The 12,486-nt window shown below is 35.8% G+C and overlaps 1 protein-coding gene across 4 annotated transcripts in view; it reads right to left on the bottom strand.

Annotated features, from left to right (window-relative positions):
• LOC142317323 (BTB/POZ domain-containing protein 6-like) overlaps positions 1–12,486 on the bottom strand; it is a 43,212-nt gene that overhangs the window by 9,479 nt on the left and 21,247 nt on the right. For 2 of the 4 annotated variants that reach the window (XM_075353778.1, XM_075353776.1), the window contains 2 exons: positions 7,481–7,620; positions 5,017–5,102 (listed from right to left, as the gene is read on the bottom strand). In XM_075353778.1, coding sequence (XP_075209893.1) covers positions 5,017–5,102; positions 7,481–7,620 — 226 coding nt within the window. The remainder of the gene's footprint in view (positions 1–5,016; positions 5,103–7,480; positions 7,621–12,486) is intronic. The other 2 variants (XM_075353779.1, XM_075353777.1) reach the window with 1 other exon arrangement.

Consider the following 12,486-nt stretch of genomic DNA (forward strand, 5'->3'; position numbering starts at 1 on the left):
GGTTTCAAACTTGCAGCGAGAAAACGTGCAGCGTACACTTCTATAGGAAAAGAATTCTTTACCGAAGTATTGATTTGAGCCACAAAGACCATCCAATTGAATACAAGAATAATGTGGGATTTTTAGGTCTTTTACTAGATAAATCCCTTTCATGGGGATTACATATACAGGACTTGAGTGATAATGCAAAAAAGCCCTAAACATTATTACATGTTTATCTAATATCAAGTGGAGCTCAGATAATTGGTTTGCCTGGCATTTCTCCCGCCACCACACCATTCGGTTCCCTAAAACAAAAGAACGAATGTCTATGCCAGAAACGGCTACTGAAACTCGAAACAGTTAAGCGACCACTGTCCTAAACAGCTCCTAGAGCTTACCTAACAGCGTGAGCGAACTAAGCGCGGTGCCAGACACCACCGGCTTAAGTGTCCTAATCGCTCACTTGTCATACATTTACTAAAATGGGTAAGTGCAACGTGTCAACTACTAAAAATATACATGGCATTAAAATTTACTTGTTTATACAGCAATTGGTTGACACGTCTAGATCGTTGAATGCCAGCAACTACCTGTCCACCATATTAAACCGCTTGGAGCATTAATTGGCTGGTGGTCACCCATATAAATCTCTAGTTAGTTTCACCCAGCATTGCGGCAGAAGTCTTTTCCCTTAGATAAACTACTGATGTAGGTAGAACATAGCAACTGCATAAAGGACCTCCCACGATATCCGACAATGCGGCCCTCGCCACATTGACTCGCCGCTTGTGAGTGACCAATTTCCCCCATGACCTTTAAGTTCCAGGGTGGCCCGGTCTCTGCCCCCCCCCCCCCGCGACAGTAGGACAGTCAAATATCAGGTGTTTATTTGACTAGACATCCCCGCAGATGCAAAGCTCATCAGCTGCCAGGAGGAACCGAAACAGACATTGGTTTAAATTACCATGATTGGTTAGCACCCGGGAACCCATTACTCGAGGCATATCATCCCCCCAGATCGTGTATAAATATATACAAGGATCTTTCCTTAGTCGTGGTGTCACATTCCAGCTGCCATGCTTCCATCGCGAGGCTCTGCAATCCCTTATACAGGCGAAATATGGGCTACTGAACCAAATATAGATCCGGTGCATTGTGATTACCGTTCTCCTCCGGTAATGGCCAGGCTCGAAACTCCATCACAAATACCTCGACCTCCCGATCTCTTCGCAATCTCCAGATGGCTGCCCGAATTTTCACCACTCAATCGATTGGAAGAGCCTTTCCCAATACGGTGGTAACCTCGTAGGAAGTTATTTTGAAAACACCAGTGCATACAATTAAGGCTCTGCGCTGTGCATTCGTTAAATTTTTAAGAATGGCTGTATTCATATCCAACCTATGCGCCCAAACAGGCCCCGCGTATGAGGTCATGCTTTCGAAGACACCTCGGTACACAATTGTACATTTGACAACCAGACAACCCATAGTCCTTCCGAGCAATCCTCCTACGTTTGTGCATCACTGAGACGCTGCCCGCCGGTACTTGCCTAATGTGGTTGCTAAACAGCAACTTCTCGTCAAACAAAACACCTAGGTACTTATGAACTCTAACTCGGCTTATTACACAGCCTTTATATTTAATATGGGGGTTATGACTGTACGATAATGTGTTTGCATTCTTGAGAAGCATAAACTTCGTCTTGGGCATAGAAATCTGTAAATTTTGAATGTCTATGCCGCCCTCTGCGGTTGATAAGAGGCTCAGATTAAGTAAAAATACTGAGTCTGTTTAAAGCATTGGTTCAATCGAACTTGTCTACGGATGTATTGTATATTCATCCACTAGAAAGTCATATTTACAAAAGTTAGATGTAATAAATAACAGCGGAGATATAACACAGTTATATCCCCGCTAATGCTGGAAGCTGGAAAAATTCCATTACATTATAGAAGAGAGATCATATTGATATGATAAGCCGCAAAAATATGGGACTTTCCTACACATATAAATAACAAAATTTTGAACAATCAGCCTTTGGCTACATTATATGGACATCATGCTGATTATTCCATGCCTGGCAGCTCTGCCCCATTAACCCATGATGTTTTGGCAGAACGAGATGTCTTGTTTTTCTATTTAGCAAACCCCATGAGTACCAGTGCAGCTACCAAGCAGAAATTATTGCCTCGTTTAAAATTCTTCTAGGCAGCTTAACTCTCGTGGAGGGTTTTAAAATCTTGCCTTAAAGAGCCCAAGGAAGTAACTGCAATTTAAAAACCTCGTCACCATGGTTTTTAAATAAGATTATCAGGTTAAATCAGGTTATCAGGTTTTGAAGCAGCTTTTAGATATAGTATGTAAAATGTTAGTAGCTAATGTTATACTTGCTGCATAAATTGAAAAATCACCTAGAAATAAAGAACACATAATGGGTTTTCACACAGTTTGTTATACTATTTAAGTAAGAATTAAGACAGTTTCCAGCCACACTCCGTTTTCTAGTTTAAAACTTTTGGATTTCATCATATCAACTCAAATTCTAAATGACCGACTACTGAAGAAACCTCTGATAAAGGTATAAAGATTTCCTTGTATACCCCATTCATTTAGTGTATTTAGAATTTTTCTCTTCCATGCCATGACATACTCCTTTTGCAAATCGAAAAATACAGTTTATAGAAGAGAAAAATAGAAATTACTACAAGGTAATAATGAGAGACCAAATCCTGTGGTAGGGGAAATAAAGGAAGATCAAGAAGTGGGAATAATAGTAAATGAAAGGTAATAAAATTTCATTGAATTTTATAAGGAAAATAATGTGTTCATGACAAATAATTTATTTTTTAAAAATAAAAGAATACTTTGCATATGGAAATCACAGGAAATGAAAACATATATAGAATTGTCTTTATATTTGTAATTACTAAACATAAATTCAAAGTATAAAAAAAACTTACATGGATTATAGAAGCTGACATTAATAACAATTGTATACTTCTAGTAGTAGTAGTAATAGTAGTAAAATATAAAAGTAGTATTAAGCAATATTAAAAGAATGATGAAAATAAATTAACTGAATCTCAAAGAAAAAATCAGTTCATAAAACAAGAAACAATAAATACACTGTATTAAAGGATATAATTATATAAGGCAATGTGCAAATGAATTTTGGATGATTATGGATGAAGCCATAAAAACAGCAAAACAGCAGTTGAACAAATAATTTGATCTATTAAGAACAAAGGATTAATAAATGATACAATACTAGAGATGACTGGAAAAAGGAAAACAGAAGGAAACATAAGAATAAAAAAAATATATAAAATAAAAAAGATAAGAATAGAAAACAATTAAGGTAAGTAAAAAGCTGCATGAAGATTGACTCATGAATTTAGAAGAATGAAGGTGATTGCGTATGTTTTATAAATATGGAGAAGCATTCATCATGCCAAAAAGAATAAACATATAAAAATATTAAAAATCAAAACATAAATTGAAAGACTGAAGATAAATTAAAGAACTGTACCTGAATTAGGAAACAGTTTAGAAAACAGAATTAGGAAACAAATTAGGAAGTTAACCAGCAAGAGAAAACATCTTATGTGATGATATGTTTGGAATGTTCTTCTTTATGGGTGGGGACATGGGCTGAGAAAAAAAGAAAGCTGGATGGATTTGAAATGTGGCATTAAGGAAATAGGAGAAAATTAAATGGAAAGCTGAAATAAAAATTAAGAAGTAATGAGAAGAGTGAAATAGAATAGAAGCCTAACCAGAATAATTCATAATAGGAAAACTAGGAACAGTATATGCAAGAAGTGGCCAGAAAGTGCTAAAAATGATAGAAAAATATAAAAGGAAATGGGAGCTACTAAGAAGCTTAGCTGGCAATAGAAGGGATTGGACATGGACAAGATGCAAGGGGTGTGTTTCTTATAGAGGTAAGATTTCTATATGATGAAGTATCTTTTAACTGCTTAATTGAGAACTGTTTAAAATTCCTCAAATACCTTTTGCTTCAGTGTAGTATGTAAGTTTAGGATTAGATTTAAACTTTTGAATCACACTCTATACTTGCTATTGAGTCACCAGAGGATGATATTAAAAATATTTTGAAGCTTAGTAGTTAAAGTGTATTTTTTGTACAAGATGTTCTAGGATTATACAGCTAGAGATAAACACACATTCAAATTATTATCAGCACAAATGAATAATTTATAATACTTTTATGATATTTGAGGAGCATTACATAGCTGTACAACATAGTACTCATTCAACATGACTGCTGGAAGTAATTGTTCAAAATTACTTTTTAAAGCTAAAATATGTTTTAGAAGAATGTTTTTAACTTAAATGTTTTATCAGTTTTTTCTCAAATATAGCTATCATAATTGGTTAAATTAAAAGTGCTATTGTTTAAAATTGTTATTCTGTTTGCCTGCATCCATTCTTTATTTTTCTTGAATCCTGTTAGTTATGATGGCATTATTCCATATCATGGATTATAATACTATTCCATATCATTGATTAAAAGCGGGGAAAAGCAGCTGTAAAAATAAAAAAAAAAGGATAATATATTTGTTTATTTAACTGCTACAGCTAATATGGAAAATGAATTGGCAAATACTGCAACTTCACCTGCAAGAGTTTTGTATATTTTGTACCAAGAATAAAAAAAGTTTTATGTTTAAGGATAAATGCCTTGATTTAATCAATACTGAATAGTGTGGTTAATAGTAAGACTTGTAGCAAACAAATGTAGGTATCCATCCTTCAATTTTTTTATTATTTGAAATTGTCTGTTGGTTTAGTACGAACCAACTGTTGTACCCAACTGTTGTACCCAACTGTTCAGCATACTTTAAAGGTAACATATCTTATTAGTCATTACAAGAATTACTGCATTAACACTAGCTAAGGCCACTGGCATAACATAGTAATAATTACTGAATATACGTTTTTACAATGTAGACCAAAACTTGCTTATATATATAATATTGTTAAATATATTTATTAAATCTCATAACTTACTTTTTGAAACGACATTTTCACTCTGATGAAACAAAGATTTAATTTTTAAATGTAAATCAATCTTACAACTGTTGCCACCTGATTTCTGAAACAGTATTTCAAATTTTTATCATTAGCTCATCATTCAATTGTTACCAATATATAAAAATTTAATGATGGCGCAATATTAAGGCTTATAGATTTAATTATCTACTTAATGAAATTACTTAATCGTAAATGAAACAGAAAACAAGGAAGAAAAGTAAAAACAATGAAAAAAGTAAGTGCATGGAAAGAAAAAGAGGAAGAGGATTATCTTGTTTTTCACACTAAATTACACAATTTTCTGAGTGATTCCTGATATGATTTCACAGAAAGAAGAAAACATCAGTTTATCCATCAACTGTCTGATTCAATATACTAAGTAAGCACAGTCACTTATCAGTTATTTAATAAAATTATTAAAGATAAATACACTGGACTTTATGCGCAGGCCGAATAGACAAGATGTTTTAAATATTTTATAAAAACATAATACATCTGTTTTAATTAATCTTTATATACATATCAAGATTCATATACTAAGTACATACTCATATTATTGATCTATACTCTATTTTGTTTTTAACCGGGGAACAAAAACCTACAATCAAATCCATCCAGTTCATTAAAACTTTACAGCGTCTAACAATAAAATCAAGAGATTTGTTGGCTGAATTCAGTATCCCATTTATGTGTCCATTGTTATAAGGATTCAATTAAAATTTTACAATTTTGGGTCTCATGCAGCTTCTCAATGATTGGTCTGCAGAATGAATAACTTTTATTTCAAAAATAAACTGCCTAAAAGAAATAGTAAATTTTAATTTCTTCATATTTAACTCTAGATATTGATTAATCCAGAAAAATGACCTATCAAGATTTGCTTTCATTATAGAATTAGATTACTTACACAGTTGGGAAAATTGTTAATTTGCAGAAGACAAAGAAGGGACATGAATAACTGTTACAGAACTCCTGAACTACTTAAAAACAATCTTTGATATGTATTTTTACACAATATACTGCTTATACTGTTTGAGTAAGTTCTAAAAACGTCAGTAGTGTAAAACCAGAACCGTGTGATTTATTTAATTGTATTTTGAAATTTGATTAAAATCAAGATAAATAGCATGTACATGAGAGTTAGTCTACTAGGTGGCAAAAAGCATTGGGAGTGAAGCCAAATTTGAAAAATAAAATGTTATCACAGCAAAACCTATGCTAATCCTGAAGCATGTAAGGCTCTAATGCAGAAATATTTGTTACATTATATGTTCAAAGACTGGCCACAAATTTGATAAGAGCCCTATAATATGCTTATTATAGGGATATTATTTGTGCCTATTATATACAATCATAATGTGTCAAATTTAGGTGTCAATTACATACTTTAAAACAAGACTTGATGTATGATTTAAATACAACTAACTTTCATTTTAGTAGAAAACCATTAGACAGATAGAAACAGATAGAAAATGAGACAGATAGAAAATGAATTAGTGGTCTACAGAAAATTTCTGAACATTTTTTAAAATGTATTCAAGGGTATTAAGCAATTCATAAGAACTTGTAGGTTCTTAAACCTTCCTAATAACACTTCACACTTTATTAACATTAATATATTATAAATGTTAAATAGATCAGTCTCTTCTATAAATTCTGCCCATCATTAATTCTTGAGCTATTTTTATCTAGAGATAAGTCAACGTGTAAGTAGAGGTAAAATACTCTGCAAATGCCTACGATACATTATTTAAAATACCTAATTTAATCTGAATCATAGTCACCATGCATGTATCTTTTCATACTATTACTAATTTTTATTATTCCAAAAGTTGTTTTTATTAATTGCGTTCAAAACCCATTCATAATAATATTTTTAATTAAAATCGAAACGTAGAAGACCATTCTACGTTTTTGTGTTTGATGGTTTTTGTGAAAAATTCTAACTTTTTCAGTCAGAATTGAAAATTATTCTTACTTAATAATCATTAAATAAAGTGTTTAACATTAAGTAAGCTCTGATTATCATCAGAACATTTCTAATGTCTTCATACTTGGGAGTGAGCACAAAAATTATATCCAATAAAGGTGGGATTAATCGAAAAATAATATAAACCATTATAGTTTGAGTCTAATAGTTACAATATAAAGAAATAAATGCATATCAATCAACAGTAAAATAGTGGTAATAGTCGCTGTAATAAATATAAAACAAACATTTTTTTACGAAGTAGTAAATCTAACATAAAATAAGTAAACCAAATGTTGGAAGCATGAAAATAAAAAAAAATTGTGATTGATGTAAAGTAATTTAATAGATGTCAATATCATTTAGAACACTAAAATGCAAACATATTAAACTATACTGCTATTGCTACTTCAAAATAATATATATATATATATATATATATATACGTGTATGTGTTTGTGTACACTAACCGTAAGGTGTAAGTTACAGCGATTTCGGGTTTTTGAAATTTCAATCTTCCAATTTATGTTAGCAAAAGAAAACTTTGAAGAATAATGCGGATTGCAGGTATTCAATATAAAAATGTTTGGCATATTTAAGTGAGTAACATCTGTAAAAGAAAAAAACACATTGAATACATTATTTTAAGTAAAGTGGGTTATATGCATTAATTAAAATAAAATCCTAAGTATTATAAAGAAGAAAGAAAGATGTCAACTAAATTAAAGATTATTTAACTTCTTCAGGAATACCGCTATACATATAAACTTGTCGGCTAAGTTATACCTACAATCTAAATTAAAACCAGTTAACATTTATTCCAAGTACTTATAAAAATAATTTATTCAGATTTTAGTGAAAATTCAAGGTACTTCTATAATTCTTATTGGCTGAATTTACCAAATTTTTGATAAATATTTCTGCTTCTTCTTACGGTCAAAAATCATGCGTAGTATTATAAAATTTAACATAGAAAATATGTTGTATATACTAAACGTGCTAATTATTTTTGAACAACAAGAAAATATACTACAAAATTCTACCAATGCGTGCAATTACAAAACACTAGACACTCTCAGTAATAGCGTCTCGGCCTTTCACCCTCAGGTTTCAGGTTCGAATCCCAGTCTGGCATGGCATTTTTCACACACGCTACATATCATTCATTTCATCCTCTGCAGTAATGCTTAACTGCGAACCCCAAGGGTTAAAGAGAAAAAAAAAATTAGATTTTAACAATTATATTTACAATACAACTTAATTTTTTTTTTATTGGAAAAAAATATTTGAATTATATATAGAAAACGGATAAAGTTTATCAAAAGTTATTTATTTTTAAAAATGAAATCTTAAGTATTATATCGTTTAGTAAAAATCTTATTTACATAGCAGTTACTAGTCGTGAATATTTAATTAAATTAAGTTAAAAAAATTCATACAGATTTCATACTGTAATTACTTACAATTTTATAACATTAAATGAGAACAAATACCTCAAATAGAATTTTATTAAAATAACAACTTACAGGAAAAGAGAAAAAAGAAGAGATATGAGGGAGCATAAAAAAGAAAAAGAAAATAACCGTGAAATAAAATAAAATATAAATAGGAATTTATTAGGAAATTAATCGAAATTCAGTCATCCAGTGCTGTAGAATCCCGGGGTAGGAAGCGGTTTAAATGGATAGATGAACATAATGCCTTCCTTTACCGTACCTACCTAACTATAACAAAAATGGAATCGGACATGAAACCGTATAGTGTTCCGCTGCACCAAGCGATGGTTGAGAAGTTCCCTGAGCTACGATGTAAGTCCAAAACATCCTGGATCAGCGCAGATCCCTTTTACGTCTAATAGGGTTTTTGCGGATGTGGTGGCGTTAGTCCGAGCTGATGTTTCTAGTCAGTTAGGGTTGTTATGCAGCCCATCTTTTGATGAAAGTGCTGTAGAAGAAGCGATAAGAGCCGACAATCCCCTCTCCGATCAATTTGCAGAGAACGAGATGCTGTATGGTGGTATGGATCCGTAGGCCAGACAGCGTATACAAAGGCTGCGGGGTAATCGCGGCACGAGGAACATAGGGGGCCTTATTAATGCTGAGGAAAGAGATTGGTCGTCTGTCCAGTTTCAAATCATCTGCTAACCCCAGTAGAAGGATCCGATCGGTGGCGAAGTCGATGATCCGAACGTATGGAACCCGGAAAACACCACCGGCCATGAAGTCCTGGATTTGTTAAGCAACGATTGATGGAAGGCGTCTGGCATTGATGGAGTGCATAATTTTTGGTACAAATTCTTTTCTTCTGTTCAAAAGCGTCTTGCAGAATTTTACTCTACCATCTTGCGAGATCAAGTCTAATGCCGACCTTTTTCACCCAGGGGATGACATATCTGATCCCGAAATTTTCTCCTGCGACAGCAGACCCGTCCAAGTACAGACCTATTACCTGTCTCCCTACAATGTATAAGCTTTTTACTTCTGTCCTCATTGCCATAATCAATAAGCATCTTGAGAGTCATCAGATCTTGGCTGAGGAACAGAAAGGGTATCGTCAGGGTTGTAGAAGCTGCAAAGAGCAACTAGTGATTGATAGCGATATCTCTGTAACGGCAAAGAAGAGTCGGGGCAGCCTATATACTCGTTATATAGACTATAGGAAGGTCTTTGACTCGGTTCGGCACTCCTGGATGATAGAGGTCTTACGACTGTACAAAGTCGATCCCGTTGTCGTTTAGTGCCTAAGTGTTGTTATGGGTAAATGGTGGACAAATTTTTTGTTGACTATTCCAGATAAGAACTCCGTTAAGCTCGGAGAAACACAGATCAACAATTTTTCAGGGCGATTCCTTGAGCGCTCTATGATTTTGCTTAGCGTTGAACCCTTTGTCTTCCATCTTACAAAAGTTCAAGCAGGGGTTTGCTCTTGGGCAGTACAGTTTTAGGCACCTCGTGTATATGGATGATATTAAGCTTATTTCTGACACTGAAAAAGGGGTCCGGCAACTTGTCAAATTAGTCGACAAGTTCAGTGTCGACATACGCATGAGTTTTGGTCTTGACAAGTGTAGGGTCAATGCCATGAAGAGAGGAAAATGGTCGCAGAATGAGGCGTGTGATGTGCCGCAGATGGATGCTCCTGCACTCATGAATGCAATGCAGCGTGATGAGACATATGCTTCCTGCACAATATTGGAATTACCCATAGTCGAGCGAAAGAGGCCCTTACATCTGGCTTTATGAGTAGGGTAAGAGCCGTCATGAGTTCCCAGTTGAGTGGTTCTAATAAGGTAAAGGCCATTAACATATTTTCCGTTCCATGGATTTCCTATAGCTTTGGCGTGATAAATTGGACGCGGACAGACCTTGAAGGGCTTAATAGAACGATGCGTGTATCGTTCACGCAACACCGCTCCCATCACCCGCGCAGCTCCGTCGAGCAGCTTCACCTGTCCAGGAATAGAGGAGGAAGAGGCGTTCTGGATTTCCGGGAGGTTCATGCAAAACAGCTGCTGAATCTCCGGAAATACTTCCTAGAGAAGAGCCAGTCCAGCTTGCTCCACGGGGTTATAGTAAATTTGACAATGGTCTAACCCCACTACACCTCAGTGATGAGAAATTCCAGCCCCTTTAGGATACCTTCTCTGAGATCAGTGTGATTGATAGGTGGCGTTCGAGGGAGTTGCATTGGAGGTACTATGTGCGCTTATGGATGAAGCGGTTGATCGTGATGCGTCTGTAGCCTGGCTGGAGTATGCCGAGTTGTTTGCTGAGTCGGAGGACCTTTGCTATACAGGATAAAGTCGTCAGCACACTCAGATACAGAAAGCATGTCGTTAAGGATCCTGCTGTAACCATTGACCTATGCCGTCTTTGTGGATCGACCCACGAGTCCATCGAACATATCGTTAGCGGATGTCAGTTTTTAGCCCAAGGGAATATACAGTCCCAAGGGAAAATACGACAAAACAACGTGGCGAAGATGCTCACCGGAGGCTCGCTTTGGACCTAGGTCTCCTTGCCGTTTAAATCCCGTATTTTAAATATATGCTCTTCAGTCTGTATCGGAAGACGATCGGTATAAGCTGTACTATGACCGTACTGTTCTGACGGACAGGACAGTGGAGCATAATAGGCCAGACATCGTTCTGACCAAGAAGCAGGAAAAGATCACCTTTCTGATTGATGTCCACCAACACAGTGAAGAAGTACATGGAAAAAATAGTGAAATATAGGGATCGTGCAGACCAAGTCAAGGAGATTTGGGATCAGGAGAGCGTAATGGTAGTCCCGGTGGTTTTGGGCGCGATGGCAGAGATTCCACGTTCTCGGTATGATTCATTAAGATCCGTTGGTGTACTAGCAAATCCTTTGCGACCAATGCAGTCGGTTGTGTTGGCATGTGTTGCAGGATACATGCCGCTTGGTCCGTCTGTACGTGACATGCTCAAGCGATAAGATAACGCCTGTTACTGCGGGGGGACGATCAAGTAGAGCTGCAGGTGGGAGACAATGGTCATTAACATTTGGCAGTTCATATATTTTCATGTCTCATATTTTGTCTTTAATTCATATATCTTACCCATAGTATTCAATAGTTCATGTTCCCATATACAACGCATGTCAGAAAAACAGTTATAGCTTCTGCGCCTTGCCTTTGGGCCGGCTAGGATGCTTTTTACTGGGCTTGCCCATAGAATTTTATTAATAATAATAATAATGCCCTGAGGTAGGTAATCCCCACGTCCGGAACACAACATCTACGTTCCACGTCCAGGGTAGCAAAAGCTGTACTTATGTACAATACACATAGCTGGCTAACGGGGTTCCGAGTAAATTTCTCGGTTATACTTTCTTTTACTTCTGACCTGTTTGCAACTTCAGCTTACTAAACGGACTGGATTTTTCGGCTACCTGCAGGATATGGAATAATCGTTTATTATTATGATGAGTAATCGTCGAGTGAATAATCGTCGTTTATTATATTACGAGTCCATTTTGGAAATGGACTCACACCACTTTTAGGGCTGGCGATGTGGCGACCAGGGTCAATGTTATTGCAGGTGTAACGGACACCCTTCCGTTGTCCACATGCCCCCTGCAATGGCAAGCATGTAGCAATGGTGCCCATGTATTTCGGTGCATGGGAGCTCTGAAAACTTCGGTGAGTAGAAGCCTGGAGTCAGTGCAGAGATTGCGCCTCCGCTCTCTGCCAGGACATATGGCGGTTCCACCGAAGTACCGGATCGGACCTCCAAGGTTAGTAGCCCTGAAGTGGGGGTGTACCCCGGTGGCTAGCCTTGCTACAGAAGGGACTAACACAATGAACATACTTGAACAAACAAACGTGGCAGAGGGTGCACGTAAACACCCTCGTTTAGAAACCTCTGATTCGCCACAAGAGAAGAGGAAAAACAGTAAGGAGTCAGATAAAATCAAGAGAGATGCTGACAAAATCAGTAGGGAATTGAGAAAGT

The sequence above is a fragment of the Lycorma delicatula genome, chromosome 1, assembly GCF_047948215.1.
Source record: "Lycorma delicatula isolate Av1 chromosome 1, ASM4794821v1, whole genome shotgun sequence".
Classification (NCBI taxonomy): domain Eukaryota; kingdom Metazoa; phylum Arthropoda; class Insecta; order Hemiptera; family Fulgoridae; genus Lycorma; species Lycorma delicatula.